This window comes from Pseudophryne corroboree, chromosome 7, assembly GCF_028390025.1.
Source record: "Pseudophryne corroboree isolate aPseCor3 chromosome 7, aPseCor3.hap2, whole genome shotgun sequence".
In the NCBI taxonomy this organism is placed as follows: domain Eukaryota; kingdom Metazoa; phylum Chordata; class Amphibia; order Anura; family Myobatrachidae; genus Pseudophryne; species Pseudophryne corroboree.
This window is the reverse complement of record NC_086450.1, coordinates 143,518,265-143,540,944: the sequence shown is the minus strand read 5'-3', so window position 1 is coordinate 143,540,944 and position 22,680 is coordinate 143,518,265. Positions and strand designations below refer to the sequence as shown.

At 43.8% G+C, this 22,680-nt stretch overlaps 1 protein-coding gene across 1 annotated transcript in view; it reads right to left on the bottom strand.

The window, feature by feature from the left end:
* LOC134944818 (protein mono-ADP-ribosyltransferase PARP15-like) overlaps positions 1–22,412 on the bottom strand; it is a 163,631-nt gene extending 141,219 nt beyond the window's left edge. Inside the window, exons 1-3 of the mRNA XM_063933705.1 lie at positions 22,310–22,412; positions 4,106–4,264; positions 2,486–2,548 (exon numbers count right to left, since the gene is read on the bottom strand). Coding sequence (XP_063789775.1) covers positions 2,486–2,548; positions 4,106–4,220 — 178 coding nt within the window. The 5' untranslated portion in view covers positions 4,221–4,264; positions 22,310–22,412. The remainder of the gene's footprint in view (positions 1–2,485; positions 2,549–4,105; positions 4,265–22,309) is intronic.
* Between the last annotated feature and the right edge of the window lie 268 nt (positions 22,413–22,680).

Sequence of the window (22,680 nt, the reverse complement as noted above, 5' to 3'; positions counted from 1 at the left end):
GCCCTCCGTCCCTACTACTGCCGCCGCTCTGGAAGCCCTGGTTCCAGACTCCCAGCTGCAGCGGATTTGGGATCAGGCCAGCTTTATTATCCCTACCACCGCATCGAGCTCCACGGTGCTACTAGTTCAAATCTGTCGCTGATGGGCTGCTGGTCCGCGGCAGTTTTAAAATATTTGCGCCGTGGCCACAGGAGCTCGATGCGGCGGCAGGGATAATAAAGCCAGCCTGGTCCCATATCCACTGCAGCTGCCCTTACCCTCCTCTGCCACTCCGCACTCGGACCTCTGCACGCCCACAGCCTCCTCCTCTGCACTATCTCCGAGGCCCAGAGCCTCCTCCACCCCATGCCTATCACAGCCTACTCATCCATCGTACCACAGACCATAACCGCTGCTAAACAGGTAATCTTACCCTGCTGCTTTTCTCTCTCCCTTGTCCCTACTGTATGCCCTTGCTGTCCCTCTCTCTGTCACTCCTGTCCCTGCTGTCACTACCCCTGTCCCTGCTGTCATTCTCCCTGTCCCTGCTGTCACTCTCCCTGTCCCTGCTGTCACTCTATAATGTGAATCTCTGCTCATTCTGTTTGCTATAATGTGAATTTCGGCTCATTCTGTGTGCTATAATGTGAATTTCGGGTCATACCATGTGCTATAATGTGAATTTCGGTTCATACTGTTTGCTATAATGTGAATTTTGGCCCATACCTTGTGCTATAATGTGAATTTTGGCCCATACCTTGTGCTATAATGTGAATTTCGGCTCCTACCGTGTGCTATAATGTGAATTTCGGCTCATACCGTGTGCTATAATGTGAATTTCGGCTTATACCGTGTGCTATAATGTGAATTTCGGCTCATACTGTTTGCTATAATGTGAATTTTGCCTCATACATTGTGCTATAATGTGAATTTCGGCTCATACCGTGTGCTATAATGTGAATTTCGGGTCATTCTGTGTGCTATAATGTGAATTTTGGCTCATACTGTTGGGTATAATGTGAATTTTGGCTCATACTGTGTGGTATAATGTGAAAGGGGCACCAGTAAGGGGTCCTACTATTGTGGTGTATAATGTGTATAAGGGGTATATGCTGTGGTAAACTATACTGAAGGACACGCCCCCTTTTGAGTGGCCATGCCTCTTTTTTAGGGGCGCGCGCGCCTGCGCCACGCACATAATTACAACCTTCCCTTTTCCATACCCCCACTTAAAAATTTCCACTTGGGCGCTACTACTGTGGACATTTATACTATTGTGAGACCACACACCCTTTTTTGCCGCACGCGCCTGCGGCACGCGCAATACCTTTATTGCATGGGTGCCGTGGGGAGGGGGGTGAGTTCCACCATCTCTCTAGGACCATTTTAAGCACTGCTGAGTGACACTTTGCATGCTGGGCGGTCTTGCAATGTGCTGGGTGGCGATATGCAAATGATAGTTAAAGCCTTCCCCAGGTGCAGATGCCTGTGTCAGAATGTGCAAGCTGTGAGATGCCCACTTTCTACTCCCCTGTGTGCAGTAGCACCATCAGTGGTTACAGACAGGCAGCTATCAATGCACTCTTTTCCAGCTTCCACAATTGCACCTGCGTAAGGCAGGCACAGTGTCTCCATCTAAACATGGTCTCTGCGGCAGCGGCTTTCATATGAGAACGCAGGCCGCTTGCAGTGACAGGCCTGTTCGCTTAGTTCAGTTTTCCTCTCAGACACCACACAGGATTACCCATTGCATTGCCTCCCCTTCTCTGATACTAGCGCCTCCATATGCAACAGCATTTTTGTGCAAACCCTTTGTGTAATGCATGCACCGTAGGGATTTGCAGAATAAACTGCATGTGCAGCAGCAAATAATCGCTCAACTGTGCCAACATGGGCATTGGGTGCAGTTAGTGTCCACCTCTAAATCAGGCCCAGTGTGGCTGCTGTCAGGTAGATTTGGTCGAAGCTAACGTAGAAGGACCTTGTAGCAATTACATTCTCTTCACTGTTCCAGGTAAGTGTCAGGGAGCATTGTGAAGAAAAACGTTCATCGTACAGTAAATGTGAATTGTGTTTGTTATAAATATGGTAAAAATATGGATGGTAAACTAGGGATGACCATTGGTTGTGTAGATATGGATGGTCACCTTCGATGGTACCATCAGTGGTTAACATTGATGGCATAAAACTATACACTGAGAACCACCAATGGTTTGCACCCACTGATGGTCATCCCTGAATGGTGCATCAGTCAGTGAAGGGGGACAGGACTTACTAGCACAGTTGCAGGGTGAAACAAAGCTCAGTTCCAAGCACTGAGAGAAAAAAAAACCCGTATGATTACCTCAAAGCCATCAACTACGGAGAACCACCGGATCTCCAAAAATACATCTACCATCGCTGGCAAACCATTGATGGATGGATCTTAACCATTGATGGTTGATGGCCATTTCTAGGTTCAACTCAAGGCTTATAATAATTGATGAGATTGCCATTTTGTTCGTACCTAAACGTTCACATTCTTCCTTTACATTATCTCCTGCTGCGTCAAGAATGACTTTGGATACACCTTAAAACAAAGAGAGAAAAAAGTTAGTATACATTTCATTAAACATCTAAAAACCAGAAAAACCAACATTACATCTATGTTAAAACACTGTATGGCTGTTATTTACAATTCATTAGCAACAGTAAGGCTAATCAATGATGGAATCCCTGAGAGGGCCTATGGACCACATTCAGAGATGTACACTGACCTAATATTTTGCGTAAATCTCTGATGTTTGCAGATCTGCAAATGGGCAAGGCCTGTACTGCACAGTGCAGATGTCTGCGAAGACGGTCACAGTGCCCCCTGAGCTACTGCACAATTAAAATGCTGTGGCCATTTGGGGGCAGGGATGGGGCAGTGGCGGCTGGTGATCCAGAGAAAGGGGGTGTGATGGACCCATTTTCTGGGTTGCCGAGGCCAGTAGCTGCGTCCTAGGATGGCCCGGCTGGGTGAAAACACTGGCCATCCTGAGTAACCTATGAGTACAAAGATGCAGAATTGTGTCCTACTGTACAGTATGTTTTTTGTATCTGTTTAATTCATGTAAGGATAACAAGTTAATGGACCGGATGTAATGAAGTGCGAGTTGGCCAGAGGTGTAGGCTCCTGGCTAAACTCTGACTTTTTTTAAAGCGGCAATCATGTAGAAGGCAAAACCAAGCTTTGCAAATGATTGCCACTTTAAAAAAATGTCCGTGTTGGACCAGGAACCGCACTTCTGGCCAATACGGACTTCATTACATTCAGCCCAATATCTGAGTCATTGCCAAATTGGAAAGTGTTTTCACTAAAAAAGTTGATTGACTATGAAGTTATATGCAAGCAACGTTCATCCCATGCTAGAGCCTGACGTAGTGCCAATGTTCACGGAGTTTAACAATTTTTTATTACTGAATGTGCAAGAAAATCCCTAAAAACGTATGCAGTTCATGTATTGGTAATGTATTGGGTGTTCCTGGGCAGTGACTGGGAGATGCACTGGGCCTGATTCAGTGGTGGATGCTAATGCAGGAACCTGCAGCCGTGTGCAGTGTGAACAGTGCTGATTTGAGTTGCGCCGCGGTGAGTAAGGGTCTGTCCCGGATCTGACCAGGTTTGGAACTGTTTTACAAATCTCTGGTCGGACCCAGAACTTTAGTGGGAAAGGAGTATTCTGTAACTGAATCTCGCATTTATACGCATTCCTGCGATGTATTGGCGTTTCATGGCACAAGCCCTTTTGCAAACTTGACCATTTGTACCAACTTTTACATGTTGACCTTATGATCATGTTGACATTTTGTACCTGTCAACCTAATGCATGTCGACCATTTGGGACTGACCTATTGACTGCAGACCTTTTTAATTTAGATCTATCAACCTGATACCCTTTCAGAAATGTAAAAATGAGCCAAGAATCAGTACAGATTAGTATGTTCAGAATCACTAAATCAGACGACTTCCCAATTGAATATACTCCTAAGAACTAGGAGTTGTCTGGTTCAGTGTATACTGTATATTATCTATCTATCTATCTATCTATCTATCTATTCATCTATCTACATACGTATATAGTAGACATATGTAACTACGTACCAAAGTTTTGGTCCAGGGTTGCATTGTTTAAGTTTACTATGGCATCCGTTTTTTCAGTAGTGATGTCCCCCTGCTTTACCTTCACAGAAGTGTCACACACCACCACCTCACACATGGTGATCACCGCAAATTATATGTTACTGCTCTTTGATGTTGTATCTACAACAATAAAAAAGTAGAACAGTGATGTGTTTAAATTGGAGACATTTACTGATACGAGTACTTTACATGGTATTTATGGGTGTGGTATTGAAGGTCGACCACACTTAGGTCGACAGTGTCTAGGTCAACAACTATTGGTGGACAGTGCTTAGACTGTGTGAGTAGTCGCGTGGAGGAGAATGGTAAAGTAGAGGTGGGTAAGGATGCGCAAAAGCACTCTAGTAAATAGGGATGACTACAGTATGTAATGGCAAGCTGAAATAATTTGTTTTGAGACCGGATACCGGTATTTATGCATAGCCTCCAAGATGTGTGATTTTAAGATAAACCCAAAATAATGATTCATGTAAAGATGAGGCGAGGATCAGTAGTAGTTTATGACCAAAATAACTTTATGAGATGTGTATACCATTAATGCTACTAACACATGCAACACAGTCAATAAAATGGACCAGTAACAACAAGTGTGTTTCGCAGTGGTTCCCAAACTGTGCTCACAGGGGTGCAGCAGGTGGGAGGCCTGGTCCCAAAACAAATTATTGCCATTGCCATTACATACTGTAGTCAGGCCTATTAACTAGAGTGCTTCTGTGCATCCTTACCCACCTCTACTTTGCCATTCTTCTCCACGCGACTACTCACACAGTCTCAGCAGAAGGCAGAATTCAATGTAAGTAGTCTCCTGGATCTTTCTCTGCCCAGTGCCCACCATTGACTTAATGCCCCCCCATCCCCACCCCCACCCCTACATGTTTTTCCTATCATCTGTATCTCTATTCTCCTTCTTTGGTGTAAATGTAATAACCTGAGCGATGAATTGTTTACAGGGGCAATCATTTAAAAGTCAAAACCAGCCTGGTATTGGCTTTTAAATGATTTCCCCTTTAACACATTGGGCAAACTAGACAGAAAGTTGGTTATGGCTGTACGTTGCAGGCTATTACATTTACCCCTATGTGTGTGTCACTCCCTTTCTATTAGTTGCTCTGTTTCTAACTATTTGTGCACGTGTCTCTGTGTCCATGGGCCGGATGCAGAGCATTTTTTTTTTTTAAATGGCAATCATTTACAAGGCAAAATCAGGTAGATTTTGCCCTGTAAATGATTGCTGCTTTAAAAAAATGTATGAGTTTGGCCGGAATCTTGGAGCTCGTACTGCATTACATCCGGCCCAATATGTGTCTCTCTCCCTCCTGTTATGTTTATGCCTTCTATTCATACATGCCGACTTTCTGGCTGCTACCTCCAGGAGGGGGCTGTGCTTCTGAAAAGAGGGAGGACCAGGGCGTGGAGCCGCCCCCGCAATCCAACACCAGCATTACCGGCATTGTACAGCGGGGGTGGGGACGCAATGACGTGATTAGCATCATCACCGCTCCCACACTTCCACTAGTAGCCGACGACTGTGGAGATGAGCGAGTGACAGTGCTTAGGTGCAGGGGGCGCAAGATGGATGCGGGAGGATTGCCTACTTTTCCAGGTGGCCGGAAGTGCCACACAATTTTCGTGAGACTCCCGGCCATTCCGGGAGAGTAGGCAAGTATGCTTCTATTGTCATCCCATCTGTTACACCTTATTCTCCCATCTGCTCCCACAACTAACGGGGGACTTTTACCACTTCTGCCCATGTGTCCCCTCTTCATACCTTTCTTTCCTCTTTTTTTGTTTTGTTTTATGTGATGGGCAAAATCAGGGCTGATTGCTGCCAAACAGAAGCTATGCGGACAAATAACACAACTTAACAAAAATATGGCAGGTACAGAAAGCACAATTTTCTTATTGTAATTATTGTTTGCTGAGTACCACTGTAGGAAACTTGTTGCCTAGGAGTACTATGAAAAAATTGATGAGACAATAAGACGGCTGTAAACCGAGACAATTTAGTTTCTGGTGTATCACTAAAACTAGTGCATTGCTTTAAAGTAATTACCTTTAAAAAAAAAAAAAAAAAATAAATCACATATTGTAATCTGTATAATCAATAAATAATGCAATCTAATATACATATACTGTAAATACACACAAAAGCATACACACCATGCAGTTATGATAATCCATATAAATGTACATACTTTGCATTATTTATGATGGGATAAATGAACATTAAAACTCTACTATTTAATTTCTTGGGTGTAGTATGAGTTGCCGGGATACTGACCGCCGGCTTGCCAACGGCGGGGCGAACGCAAATGAGCCCCTTGCGGACTCACTGCGCTCGCTACGCTACCTATTCTCCCTCTAGGAGGGTCGTGGACCCCCAAGAGGGAGAAAAGGTGTAAATATGCCGGTTGTCGAGATTCTGGCGCTGGTATTCTGTGCGCCGGGATCTCAGCAACCAGTATACTGAATACCACCCCATTTGTCCAGCATTTTAAAAAGAATAATGCCATATTTATTGATGATTTTAGAAAATCAACAGTGACGTGTGGTGAGGTTTCACCTCTTCTGTCATACTCCAGTATACTTCAGAGTTTTGACTATAAAAATGACATGGAAAATACAAAGAAATTATAAATATCTTCTTTGTATTATTATTAATTTTTAAATTATTAATAATTTTTATAGTCAAAACTAGAGATGAGCGGGTTTGGTTCCTCGGGATCCGAAGAACCCCCCCGAACTTCACCCATTTTACACGGTTCCGAGGCAGCCTCGGATCTTCCCGCCTTGCTCGGTTAACCAGAACGCGCCCGAACGTCATCATCCCGCTGTCAGATTCTTGCGAGATTCGTATTCTATATAAAGAGCCGCGCGTCGCCGCCATTTTCACTCGTGCTTTGGAGATTGAATGGAGAGGACGTTTCAGCGTTCCCTCCCTGAAAAGCTCAGTAATCTGTGCTCAGTGTGCTGAAAATATCTGTGCTCAGTGTCCTGCAAATAATCTGTGCTCAGTGTGCTGAAAATATCTATGTTCTCTGCCTGAAAACACTCCATATCTGTGCTCAGTGTGCTGCAAATATCTGATCAGTGTGCTGCATTGTGGGGACTGGGGACCACCAGTATATAATATATACTTTTCTATAGATTCTATACTGCTTGTCAGGACACATGGGTCACAGTTACACCGCTCTGTCTGTACTGATATATACAATAATATATATATACTTTTGTTATTTTCTATAGCTTCTATACTGCTTGTCAGGACACATGTGTCACAGTTACACCGCTCTGTACTGATATACAGTAATATTATATATACTTTTCTATAGCTTCTATACTGCTTGTCAGGACACATGGGTCACAGTTACACCGCTCTGTCTGTACTGATATATACAATAATATATATACTTTTCTTATTTTCTATAGCTTCTATACTGCTTTTCAGGACACATGGGTCACAGTTACACCGCTCTGTCTGTACTGATATATACAATAATATATACACTTTTCTTATTTTCTATAGCTTCTATACTGCTTGTCAGGACACATGGGTCACAGTTACACCGCTCTGTACTGATATACAGTAATATTATATATACTTTTCTATAGCTTCTATACTGCTTGTTAGGACACATGGGTCAGTTACACCGCTCTGTCTGTACTGATATATACAATAATATATATACTTTTCTTATTTTCTATAGCTTCTATACTGCTTGTCAGGACACATGGGTCACAGTTACACCGCTCTGTACTGATATACAGTAATATTATATATACTTTTCTATAGCTTCTATACTGCTTGTCAGTAATGATGTGCACCGGACATTTTTCGGGTTTTGTGTTTTGGTTTTGGATTAGGTTCCGCGGCCGTGTTTTGGATTCGGACGCGTTTTGGCAAAACCTCACCGAAAATTTATTGTCGGATTCGGGTGTGTTTTGGATTCGGGTGTTTTTTTCAAAAAACCCTAAAAAACAGCTTAAATCATAGAATTTGGGGGTCATTTTGATCCCATAGTATTATTGACCTCAATAACCATAATTTCCACTCATTTCCAGTCTATTCTGAACACCTCACACCTCACAATATTATTTTTAGTCCTACAATTTGCACCGAGGTCGCTGGATGGCTAAGCTAAGCGACACAAGTGGCCGACACAAACACCTGGCCCATCTAGGAGTGGCACTGCAGTGTCAGGCAGGATGGCACTTCAAAAAAATTGTCCCCAAACAGCACATGATGCAAAGAAAAAAAGAGGCGCACCAAGGTCGCTGTGTGACTAAGCTAAGCGACACAAGTGGCCGACACAAACACCTGGCCCATCTAGGAGTGGCACTGCAGTGTGAGGCAGGATGGCACTTCAAAAAAATTGTCCCCAAACAGCACATGATGCAAAGAAAAATAGAGGCGCACCAAGGTCGCTGTGTGACTAAGCTAAGCGATACAAGTGGCCGACACAAACACCTGGCCCATCTAGGAGTGGCACTGCAGTGTCAGGCAGGATGGCACTTCAAAAAAATTGTCCCCAAACAGCACATGATGCAAAGAAAAATGAAAGAAAAAAGAGGTGCAAGATGGAATTGTCCTTGGGCCCTCCCACCCACCCTTATGTTGTATAAACAGGACATGCACACTTTAACCAACCCATCATTTCAGCGACAGGGTCTGCCACATGACTGACTGAAATGACTGGTTGGTTTGGGCCCCCAGCAAAAAAGAAGCAATCAATCTCTCCTTGCACAAACTGGCTCTACAGAGGCAAGATGTCCACCTCATCATCATCCTCTGATTTCTCACCCCTTTCACTGTGTACATCCCCCTCCTCACAGATTATTAATTCGTCCCCACTGGAATCCACCATCTCAGGTCCCCGTGTACTTTCTGGAGGCAATTGCTGCTGGTGAATGTCTCCACGGAGGAATTGATTATAATTCATTTTGATGAACATCATCTTCTCCACATTTTCTGGAAGTAACCTCGTATGCCGATTGCTGACAAGGTGAGCGGCTGCACTAAACACTCTTTCGGAGTACACACTGGAAGGAGGGCAACTTAGGTAGAATAAAGCCAGTTTGTGCAAGGGCCTCCAAATTGCCTCTTTTTCCTGCCAGTATACGTACGGACTGACTGTCTGACGTGCCTACTTGGATGCGGTCACTCATATAATCCTCCACCATTCTTTCAATGGAGAGAGAATCATATGCAGTGACAGTAGACGACATGTCAGTAATCGTTGGCAGGTCCTTCAGTCCGGACCAGATGTCAGCACTCGCTCCAGACTGCCCTGCATCACCGCCAGCGGGTGGGCTCGGAATTCTTAGCCTTTTCCTCGCACCCCCAGTTGCGGGAGAATGTGAAGGAGGAGCTGTTGACGGGTCACGTTCCGCTTGACTTGACAATTTTCTTACCAGCAGGTCTTTGAACCTCTGCAGACTTGTGTCTGCCGGAAAGAGAGATACAACGTAGGTTTTAAATCTAGGATCGAGCACGGTGGCCAAAATGTAGTGCTCTGATTTCAACAGATTGACCACCCGTGAATCCTGGTTAAGCTAATTAAGGGCTCCATCCACAAGTCCCACATGCCTAGCGGAATCACTCTGTTTTAGCTCCTCCTTCAATGTCTCCAGCTTCTTCTGCAAAAGCCTGATGAGGGGAATGACCTGACTCAGGCTGGCAGTGTCTGAACTGACTTCACGTGTGGCAAGTTCAAAGGGTTGCAGAACCTTGCACAACGTTGAAATCATTCTCCACTGCACTTGAGTCAGGTGCATTCCCCCTCCTTTGCCTATATCGTGGGCAGATGTATAGGCTTGAATGGCCTTTTGCTGCTCCTCCATCCTCTGAAGCATATAGAGGGTTGAATTCCACCTCGTTACCACCTCTTGCTTCAGATGATGGCATGGCAGGTTCAGGAATGTTTGGTGGTGCTCCAGTCTTCTGTACGCGGTGCCTGAATGCTGAAAGTGGCCCGCAATTCTTCGGGCCACCGACAGCATCTCTTGCACGCCCCTGTCGTTTTTTAAATAATTCTGCACCACCAAATTCAATGTATGTGCAAAACATGGGACGTGCTGGAATTTGCCCAGATGTAATGCACGCACAATATTGCTGGCGTTGTCCGATGTCACAAATCCCCAGGAGAGTCCAATTGGGGTAAGCCATTCTGCGATGATCTTCCTCAGTTGCCGTAAGAGGTTGTCAGCTGTGTGCCTATTCTGGAAAGCGGTGATACAAAGCGTAGCCTGCCTAGGAACGAGTTGGCGTTTACAAGATGCTGCTACTGGTGCCGCCGCTGCTGTTCTTGCTGCGGGAGGCAATACATCTACCCAGTGGGCTGTCACAGTCATATAGTCCTGAGTCTGCCCTGCTCCACTTGTCCACATGTCCGTGGTTAAGTGGACATTGGGTACAACTGCATTTTTTAGGACACTGGTGAGTCTTTTTCTGAGGTCTGCGTACATTTTCGGTATCGCCTGCCTAGAGAATGGAACCTAGATGGTATTTGGTACCGGGGACACAGTACCTCAATCAAGTCTATAGTTGCCTCTGAATTAACGATGGATACCAGAACCACGTTTCTCACCGCCCAGGCTGCCAAGGCCTGAGTTATCTGCTTTGCAGCAGGATGACTGCTGTGATATTTCATCTTCCTCGCAAAGGACTGTTGGACAGTCAATTGCTTACTGGAAGTAGTACAAGTGGTCTTCCGACTTCCCCTCTGGGATGACGATCGACTCCCAGCAGCAACAACAGCAGCGCCAGCAGCAGTAGGCGTTACACTCAAGGATGCATCGGAGGAATCCCAGGCAGGAGAGGACTCGTCAGACTTGACAGTGACATGGCCTGCAGAACTATTGGCTTTCCTGGGTAAGAAGGAAATTGACACTGAGGGAGTTGGTGGTGTGGTTTGCAGGAGCTTGGTTACAAGAGGAAGGGATTTAGTGGTCAGTGGACTGCTTCCGCTGTCACCCAAAGTTTTTGAACTTGTCACTGACTTATGATGAATGCGCTGCAGGTGACGTATAAGGGAGGATGTTCCGAGGTGGTTAACGTCCTTACCCCTACTTATTACAGCTTGACAAAGGCAACACACGGCTTGACACCTGTTGTCCGCATTTGTGTTGAAATAATTCCACACCGAAGAGGTGATTTTTTTTGTATTTTGACCAGGCATGTCAATGGCCATATTCGTCCCACAGACAACAGGTGTCACCCCGGGTGCCTGACTTAAACAAACCATCTCACCATCAGAATCCTCCTTGTCAATTTCCTCCCCAGCGCCAGTAACACCCATATCCTCATCCTGGTGTACTTCAACAGTGACATCTTCAATTTGACTATCAGGAACTGGACTGCGGGTGCTCCTTCCAGCACTTTCAGGGGGCGTGCAAATGGTGGAAGGCGCAAGCTCTTCCCGTCCAGTGTTGGGAAGGTCAGGCATCGCAACCGACACAATTGGACTCTCCTAGGGGATTTGTGATTTAGAAGAACGCACAGTTCTTTGCTGTGCTTTTGCCAGCTTAAGTCTTTTCATTTTTCTAGCGAGAGGATGAGTGCTTCCATCCTCATGTGAAGCTGAACCACTAGCCATGAACATAGGCCAGGGCCTCAGCCGTTCCTTGCCACTCCGTGTCGTAAATGGCATGTTGGCAAGTTTACGCTTCTCCTCAGACGATTTTAATTTTGATTTTTGGGTCATTTTACTGAACTTTTGTTTTTTGGATTTTACATGCTCTCTACTATGACATTGGGCATCGGCCTTGGCAGACGACGTTGATGGCATTTCATCATCTCGGCCATGACTAGTGGCAGCAGCTTCAGCACGAGGTGGAAGTGGATCTTGATCTTTCCCTATTTTATTTTTAACCTCCACATTTTTGTTCTCCATTTTTTAATGTGTGGAATTATATGCCAGTATCAATAGCAATGGCCTACTACTATATTTACTGCGCACAACTGAAATGCACCACAGGTATGGATGGATAGTATACTTGATGACACAGAGGTAGGTACAGCAGTGGCCTACCGTACTGCTATATATAGTATACTGGTGGTCACTGTGTCAGCAAACTGCAAAACTAAAATGCACCACAGGTATAGAATGTAGATGGATAGTATACTTAATGGATGACGACACAGAGGTAGGTACAGCAGTGGCATACCGTACTGCTATATATAGTATACTGGTGGTCACTGTGTCAGCAAACTGCAAAACTATAATGCACCACAGGTATAGAATGTAGATGGATAGTATACTTAATGGGTGACGACACAGAGGTAGGTACAGCAGTGGCCTACCGTACTGCTATATATAGTATACTGGTGGTCACTGTGTCAGCAAACTGCAAAACTAAAATGCACCACAGATATAGAATGTAGATGGATAGTATACTTAATGGATGACGACACAGAGGTAGGTACAGCAGTGGCCTACCGTACTGCTATATATAGTATACTGGTGGTCACTGTGTCAGCAAACTGCAAAACTAAAATGCACCACAGGTATAGAATGTAGATGGATAGTATACTTAATGGATGACGACACAGAGGTAGGTACAGCAGTGGCCTACCGTACTGCTATATATAGTATACTGGTGGTCACTGTGTCAGCAAACTGCAAAACTAAAATGCACCACAGGTATAGAATGTAGATGGATAGTATACTTAATGGATGACGACACAGAGGTAGGTACAGCAGTGGCCTACCGTACTACTATATATAGTATACTGGTGGTCACTGTGTCAGCAAACTGCAAAACTAAAATGCACCACAGGTATAGAATGTAGATGGATAGTATACTTAATGGATGACGACACAGAGGTAGGTACAGCAGTGGCCTACCGTACTGCTATATATAGTATACTGGTGGTCACTGTGTCAGCAAACTGCAAAATCTAAAATGCACCACAGGTATAGAATGTAGATGGATAGTATACTTAATGGATGACGACACAGAGGTAGGTACAGCAGTGGCATACCGTACTGCTATATATAGTATACTGGTGGTCACTGTGTCAGCAAACTGCAAAACTATAATGCACCACAGGTATAGAATGTAGATGGATAGTATACTTAATGGGTGACGACACAGAGGTAGGTACAGCAGTGGCCTACCGTACTGCTATATATAGTATACTGGTGGTCACTGTGTCAGCAAACTGCAAAACTAAAATGCACCACAGGTATAGAATGTAGATGGATAGTATACTTAATGGATGACGACACAGAGGTAGGTACAGCAGTGGCCTACCGTACTGCTATATATAGTATACTGGTGGTCACTGTGTCAGCAAACTGCAAAACTAAAATGCACCACAGGTATAGAATGTAGATGGATAGTATACTTAATGGATGACGACACAGAGGTAGGTACAGAAGTGGCCTACCGTACTGCTATATATAGTATACTGGTGGTCACTGTGTCAGCAAACTGCAAAACTAAAATGCACCACAGGTATGGAATGTAGATGGATAGTATAATTAATGGATGACGACACAGAGGTAGGTACAGCAGTGCACTTTGCACTGTACTCCTCCTATATAATATTAATTATACTGGTGGGTCCCAGTCCCCACAATAAAGCAGCACACTGAGCACAGATATGGAGTGTTTTTCAGGCAGACAACGTATACTGGTGGTCACTGTCAGCAAAACTCTGCACTGTACTCCTGCTATATGCTGCTCCCCAGTCCCCACAATTAAGCAGTGTGAGCACTCAGCACAGATATATTATGCAGCACACTGAGCACAGATATGGTATGGAGCGTTTTTTTCAGGCAGAGAACGGATAAAAACTGGTGGTCACTTATCAGCAAAACTCTGCACTGTACTCCTCCTAACAGCTGCTCCCCAGTCCTCCCCACAATTAAGCAATAAAGCAATCAACTTCAACAATAAACGGAGAGGACGCCAGCCATGTCCTCTCCCTATCATCTCCAATGCACGAGTGAAAATGGCGGCGACGCGCGGCTGCTTATATAGAATCCGAATCTCGCGAGAATCCGACAGCGGGATGATGACGTTCGGGCGTGCTCGGGTTAGCCGAGCAAGGCGGGAAGGTTCGAACCTGCCTCGGACCCGTGTAAAAAGGGTGAAGTTCGGGGGGGTTCGTTTTCCGAGAAACCAAACCCGCTCATCACTACTTGTCAGGACACATGGGTCACAGTTACACCGCTCTTTCTGTACTGATATATACAATAATATATATACTTTTCTTATTTTCTATAGCTTCTATACTGCTTGTCAGGACACATGGGTCACAGTTAAACTGCTCTGTCTGTACTGATATATACAATAATATATATACTTTTCTATAGCTTCTAGTATTACAGTGCAGCATTTTGGTAACTAACAGTATATAGTTGTACAGTAGGCCATTTCTGTATCTTGCAGCTCTGTGTCACTGCAAGTATCCATCTATTCCATTTTCTTCCAGTGATTTGGACCAAAAATACCATTGATTAGAACGAATAATTCCAGTGATTTTGTCATTTTCTTCCAGTGATTTGGACCAATAATACCATTGATTAGAACGAATAATTCCAGTGATTTTGTCATTTTCTTCCAGTGATTTGGACCAATAATACCATTGATTAGAACGAATAATTTCAGTGATTATGTCATTTTCTTCCAGTGATTTGGACCAATAATACCATTGATTAGAACAAATAATTCCTGTGATATTGAGGTGTCTGTGTCGCTTAGCTTAGCCGTCCAGCGACCACAGTGCACCTCTTTTTCTCTTTTCTTTGCATCATGTGCTGTTTGGGGCCAATTTTTTTAAGTGCCATCCTGTCTGACACTGCAGTACCACCTCTAGATGGGCCAGGTGTTTGTGCCGCCCTCTTGGGTCGCTTAGCTTAGTCATCCAGCGACCTCGGTGCAAATTTTAGGACTAAAAATTGTATTGTGAGGTGTGAGGTGTTCAGAATAGACTAGAAATGAGTGGAAATTGTGGTTATTGAGGTTAATAATACTATAGGATCAAAATGACCCCAAATTCTATGATTTAAGCTGTTTTTGAGGGTTTTTTTTAAAAAAAACACCCGAATCCAAAACACACCTGAATCCGACAAAAAATTTTCAGGGAGATTTTGCCAAAACACGTCCAAATCCAAAACACGGCCGCGGAACCGAATCCAAAACCAAAACACAAAACCCGAAAAATTTCCGGTGCACATCTCTAGTCAAAACCCTGGAGTACACTGGTCTATGGGGATGCAGTTGGGATCCTGGTGCTTGGGACCTCGGCAGTCAGAATGCCGACGCCAGTATCCCGACACCTGTTAGAATAAAGACGCCGGCATCCCGACAGCCGGTCATGCTGCAGCCAGTGGAGGTTAAGGTTAGGCTGCGGGGAGGGAGTGTTAGGTTTAGGCTGCGGGGAGGGAGGGTTATGGTTATGCTGTGGGGAGGGTGGGTTAGGTTTGGGCTGCGGGGGGAGTGTTAAGGTTAGGTTGCGGGGGAGGGAGAAGATTAGCTGCCTCCTGCACCCCTCTCGAGATTTCAAACAATTGGAATGCCAGTGTCTGTATTCTGACAGCCGGCATCACTTTTGCCAGTATCCCGTACCGAACCCCTTATAATAGGTGAGCTACTGCCTCATCTTCCTAACTTGTCTGCACATCTCTGATCAAAACTCACCACATTAGAATAAATCTGGTTATGACACATCACTGAAAATTAATGTGATAAAAGTTCTACTTAAAGTTTGTAAGGCAGAAGGAAATTGTCAGATAGTTTTGATAAAATATTTGCTGGGACTTTCCACAGTACAGTCGGCACACCCTGAATGCACTGCTGTTGTTTTCCTTTCACTTCTTTCCCTCCCCGTATAATACATATGTCCACTTTTGAACTTTCGTTATCACAGTGGGCCTATTTTATATTACAGTAATATGAAGCTGCTGCGGGCTGCAGCACCAGCACTGGCAACAAACTATTTGTTTATCATTAAAAATCTTATTTGGCAAGCTATGCTACAAATCTATGAATCATACGATCTATCGTATGATCGAATGCCTCACCTAGCACGTGATCACAAAAAAATTAAATAATTTAAAAGGACGTTCATCGTTTGCACAATCGTACGATGCATGGTATGTACATACGATGACGAGGCTGAAGTTAGCTTAATATTCGGCCAGCTTCTTATTCACTTCTTATTCGAGCTCCAGCTTCTTATTCAGATCATTCAGTTTTGCAAGGGTTAATGAGTCTTGGGCAACACATTTGACAACTGAAATTCACAGAGTAGGGTCCCTTACATATGACCCACATGTATTTTGGCTTGCCCAACGCTGGTTTGGGCATGAAATACGCTGGCAAAGTGGGCACATACACTATAATTCACCATTTTGAATAAGTAGCTGTAGTTTTGCAAGGGTTAACGAGTCTCGGGCAACAATTTTGACACCTGAAATCAAGTGAGTCGGGTCACTTGCATATGACTCACATGGATTTTGCCTTGCCCAACACTGGTTTGGGCATGAAATACGCTGCCCAAGTGGGCACCTTAACACTATCATTTTCTATTATGAATAAGTAGCTATAGTTTGGCAAGGGTTAACGAGTCTCGGGCAACAATTTTGACACCTGAAATCAACAGAGTCGGGTCACTTGCATATGACCCACATGGATTTTGCCTTTCCCAACACTGGTTTGGGCATGAAATACGCTGGCAAGGTGGGCACATACACAGTATTATGAATTACTATTTTGAATAAGTAGCTGTAGTTTTGCAAGGGTTAACGAGTCTCGGGCAACAATTTTGACAGCTGAAATCAACTGAGTCAGGTCACTTGCATATGACCCACATGGATTTTGCCTTGCCCAACACTGGTTTGGGCATGAAATACGCTGCCCAAGTGGGCACCTTAACACTATCTTTTTCTATTATGAATAAGTAGCTGTAGTTTTGCAAGGGTTAACGAGTCTCGGGCAACAATTTTGACAGCTGAAATCAACTGAGTCGGGTCACTTGCATATGACCCACATGGATTTTGCCTTGCCCAACACTGGTTTGGGCATGAAATACGCTGCCCAAGTGGGCACCTTAACACTATCTTTTTCTATTATGAATAAGTAGCTGTAGTTTTGCAAGGGTTAATGAGTCTCGGGCAACAATTTTGACACCTGAAATCAACAGAGTCGGGTCACTTGCATATGACCCACATGGATTGTGCCTTGCCCAACACTGGTTTGGGCATGAAATACGCTGGCAAGGTGGGCACATACACAGTATTATGAATTACTATTTTGAATAAGTAGCTGTAGTTTTGCAAGGGTTAACGAGTCTCGGGCAACAATTTTGACAGCTGAAATCAACTGAGTCGGGTCACTTGCATATGACCCACATGGATTTTGCCTTGCCCAATACTGGTTTGGGCATGAAATACGCTGCCCAAGTGGGCACCTTAACACTATCTTTTTCTATTATGAATAAGTAGCTGTAGTTTTGCAAGGGTTAACGAGTCTCGGGCAACAATTTTGACACCTGAAATCAACTGAGTAAGGTCACTTGCATATGACCCACATGTATTTTGCCTTGCCCAACACTGGTTTGGGCATGAAATATGCTGCCCAAGTGGGCACCTTAACACTATCTTTTTCTATTATGAATAAGTAGCTGTAGTTTTGCAAGGGTTAACGAGTCTCGGGCAACAATTTTGACAGCTGAAATCAACTGAGTCGGGTCACTTGCATATGACCCACATGGATTTTGCCTTGCCCAACACTGGTTTGGGCATGAAATACGCTGCCCAAGTGGGCACCTTAACACTATCTTTTTCTATTATGAATAAGTAGCTGTAGTTTTGCAAGGGTTAACGAGTCTCGGGCAACAATTTTGACACCTGAAATCAACAGAGTCGGGTCACTTGCATATGACCCACATGGATTGTGCCTTGCCCAACACTGGTTTGGGCATGAAATACGCTGGCAAGGTGGGCACATACACAGTATTATGAATTACTATTTTGAATAAGTAGCTGTAGTTTTGCAAGGGTTAACGAGTCTCGGGCAACAATTTTGACAGCTGAAATCAACTGAGTCGGGTCACTTGCATATGACCCACATGGATTTTGCCTTGCCCAATACTGGTTTGGGCATGAAATACGCTGCCCAAGTGGGCACCTTAACACTATCTTTTTCTATTATGAATAAGTAGCTGTAGTTTTGCAAGGGTTAACGAGTCTCGGGAAACAATTTTGACACCTGAAATCAACTGAGTAAGGTCACTTGCATATGACCCACATGTATTTTGCCTTGCCCAACACTGGTTTGGGCATGAAATATGCTGCCCAAGTGGGCACCTTAACACTATCTTTTTCTATTATGAATAAGTAGCTGTAGTTTTGCAAGGGTTAACGAGTCTCGGGCAACAATTTTGACACCAGATCTCAATAGAGTCGGGTCACTTGCATATGACCCACATGGATTTTGCCTTGCCCGACACTGGTTTGGGCATGAAATACGCTGGCAAGGTGGGCATATACACAGTATTATAAATTACTATTTTGAATAAGTAGCTGTAGTTTTGCAAGGGTTAACGAGTCTCGGGCAACAAATTTGACACCTGAAATCAACTGAGTCAGGTCACTTGCATATGACCCACATGGATTTTTCCTTGCCCAACACTGGTTTGGGCATGAAATATGCTGGCAAAGTAGGCACCTTAACACTATAATTTTCTATTATGAATAAGTAGCTGTAGTTTGGCAAGGGTTAACGAGTCTCGGGCAACAATTTTGACACCAGAAATCAACTGAGTCTGGTCACTTGCATATGACCCACATGGATTTTGCCTTGCCCGACACTGGTTTGGGCATGAAATACGCTGGCAAGGTGGGCATATACACAGTATTATGAATTACTATTTTGAATAAGTAGCTGTAGTTTTGCAAGGGTTAACGAGTCTCGGGCAACAATTTTGACACCAGAAATCAATAGAGTCGGGTCACTTGCATATGACCCACGTGGATTTTGCCTTGCCCGACACTGGTTTGGGCATGAAATGCGCTGCCCAAGTGGGCACCTTAACCCTATCATTTTCCATAATGAATAAGTAGCTGTAGCTTTGCAAGGGTTAACGAGTCTCGGGCAACAATTTTGACACCTGAAATCAACTGAGTCAGGTCACTTGCATATGACCCACATGGATTTTGCCTTGCCCAACACTGGTTTGGGCATGAAATACGCTGCCCAAGTGGGCACCTTAACATTATCATTTTCCATTATGAATAAGTAGCTGCCCACCTTGCCAGCGTATTTCATGCCCAAACCAGTGTCGGGCAAGGCAAAATCCATGTGGGTCATATGCAAGTCACCCGACTCTATTGAGATCTGGTGTCAAAATTGTTGCCCGAGACTCGATAACCCTTGCAAAACTACAGCTACTTATTCAAAATAGTAATTCATAATACTGTGTATATGCCCACCTTGCCAGTGTATTTCATGCCCAAACCAGTGTCGTGCAAGGCAAAATCCATGTGGGTCATATGCAAGTGACCCGACTCTATTGATTTCTGGTGTCAAAATTGTTGCCCGAGACTCGTTAACCCTTGCAAAACTACATCTACTTATTCATAATAGAAAAAGATAGTTTTACGGTGCCCACTTGGGCAGCATTTTTCAGGCCCAAACCAGTGTCGGGCAAGGCAAAATACATGTGGGTCATATGCAAGTGACCCGACTCTATTGAGATCTGGTGTCAAAATTGTTGCCCGAGACTCGTTAACCCTTGCAAAACTACAGCTACTTATTCATAATAGAAAAAGATAGTGTTAATGTGCCCACTTGGGCAGCATATTTCATGCCCAAACCAGTGTTGGGCAAGGCAAAATACATGTGGGTCATATGCAAGTGACCCGACTCAGTTGATTTCAGGTGTCAAAATTGTTGCCCGAGATTCGTTAACCCTTGCAAAACTACAGCTACTTATTCCTAATGGAAAATGATAGTGTTAAGGTGCCCACTTGGGCAGCATATTTCATGCCCAAACCAGTGTTGGGCAAGGCAAAATCCATGTGGGTCATATGCAAGTTACCCGACTCAATTGATTTCAGCTGTCAAAATTGTTGCCCGAGACTCGTTAACCCTTGCAAAACTACAGCTACTTATTCAGAATAGTAATTCATAATACTGTGTATATGCCCACCTTGCCAGCGTATTTCATGCCCAAACCAGTGTCGGGCAAGGCAAAATCCATGTGGGTCATATGCAAGTGACCCGACTCAGTTGATTTCAGGTGTCAAAATTGTTGCCCGAGACTCGTTAACCCTTGCCCAACTATAGCTACTTATTCATAATAGAAAATGATAGTGTTAAGGTGCCCACTTGGGCAGCGTATTTCATGCCCAAACCAGTGTTGGGCAAGGCAAAATACATGTGAGTCATATGCAAGTGACCCGATTCAGTTGATTTCAGGTGTCAAAATTGTTGCCCGAGACTTGTTAACCCTTGCAAAACTACAGCTACTTATTCAAAATAGTAAATTATAATATCGTGTATGTTCCCACCTTGCCAGCGTATTTCATGCCCAAACCAGTGTTGGGCAAGGAAAAATCCATGTGGGTCATATGCAAGTGACCCGACTCAGTTGATTTCAGGTGTCAAAATTGTTGCCCGAGACTCGTTAACCCTTGCAAAACTACAGCTACTTATTCAAAATTGTGAATTATAGTGTATGTGCCCACTTTGCCAGCGTATTTCATGCCCAAACCAGCGTTGGGCAAGCCAAAATACATGTGGGTCATATGAAAGGGACCCTACTCTGTGAATTTCAGGTGTCAAATGTGTTGCCCAAGACTCATTAACCCTTGCAAAACTGAATGATCTGAATAAGAAGCTGGAGCTCGAATAAGAAGTGAATAAGAAGCTGGAGCTTGAATAAGAAGTGAATAAGAAGCTGGCCGAATAAGAAGCTAACTTCAGCCTCGTCATACGATGTGCATATGATTACGACGGATAATATGGGCTGCATGAATGATTATCTGATGCGACATTCGGCAAACGGGTACGCGCATCGCAACGTAAGCCTACTGAAAATACATACGATGTCACACAATGCATCATTGTCCATATTGGCATTCATGTATAAACAACCCGGCACCAACGATAAACGAGCGTGGGGCCGTGCATCGTTCATCGTTGCTGTATACACACTGAAAGATATGAATGATATCTCATTCATTAATGAATGAGATCGTTCATATCTTTCAGTGTAATCACTAAGTATGTAAGGCCCATTACTGTGGCTACAGACCATCTCACCACGCCAGGTCCCATGCTACTCGGCTGCACAGTGTTTTTTTTTGTCAAATGTGAATCTTAGCATTCATATACCAGGGAGAGAATTGCATTGTTAGCGTACACTGATCAATCGGTTGGCGACATTTGTATAACTGTGTGCAACTGAGTCTGAATCAATGGAAAAAGGGCTCCCATGCGAGCAGCTGTGCTTCATCTGCGACTTTGTACACGTGTAAAACTAATTCACGAGTGATCAAAGTCACAGCCTAACGTCTGTAGTACTGTACATTATACTATGATCGGCTTTTCTCTGAGTCTGCAATGAGGCTAAGAAGCAAAATTTAAAGAAAGATACTTTACGCTACTCCTTTCAGAGCGTCTCAGTCACATAGGGCGTCTCACGCAATATGGCATAAAGATGCCCAGTGTATGAGGACACGCCTGTATTCTCATGAACTGTATAAAAGCTCTCAGACTGTTGTCTCATTCTTTTGATTTGGTCATGGAACATTAATATCATGATTTTTTGTAGGTCGTCCATTTTTTCCCTATGTATGTATGTATGTATGTAACATTACACCACATATAAATAGAAATAATCAACAGCATCTTTATTTACTCATAATAAGGTCCACATCAAAGTTGGAGAGTGCCACTTCCCTCAGGTCTTTGTACAGTGCCTACAATGTGTGAGGCTACTCCAGAACCCTTTACCTATACAGAAACCCCTCTTCTATGTTGTGTGCGTGACACTGCCTCTCTGGGATAAGACTCCCAACCCATGGCACAATGGGCCTGGGAGCTACCAGTTTCTGTATCTGGAAGTTATATTATATTAATAAATCAAATGAAACATACTGAAAACAATAATTAATATAAAAACCAGCTTAATATGAATATGAAACTTACCTCAGGGTGTTAGCAATGTTCCTTTACAAAGTGCAACCTTACTTGTTTAGCTCAGATGTGTCTCTGTATGAAATGTAGAAACAAAACTAATCTCTACTTTCACTTTCCTTTCATACAAACTCAGTCATCATTGTATAATAGCAAGGAAGTTCATTTCCTTTAACCCTTATGACGACTAGAAATAGTTTGCAGTTTAAAGCACAATCTCATTAATATTTTTTTCCCATTAAATCGCAAGTTTACTTTCAAGCATGCATCTGTTTGTCATTTTCCTTAGTTCTCTACAAATTATTGGGACTGATTCATGTTTGTTTGTTTGTTTGTTTGTTTGTTTGTTTGTTTGTTTGTAAGTAAAGTAAAAAAACAAGCAA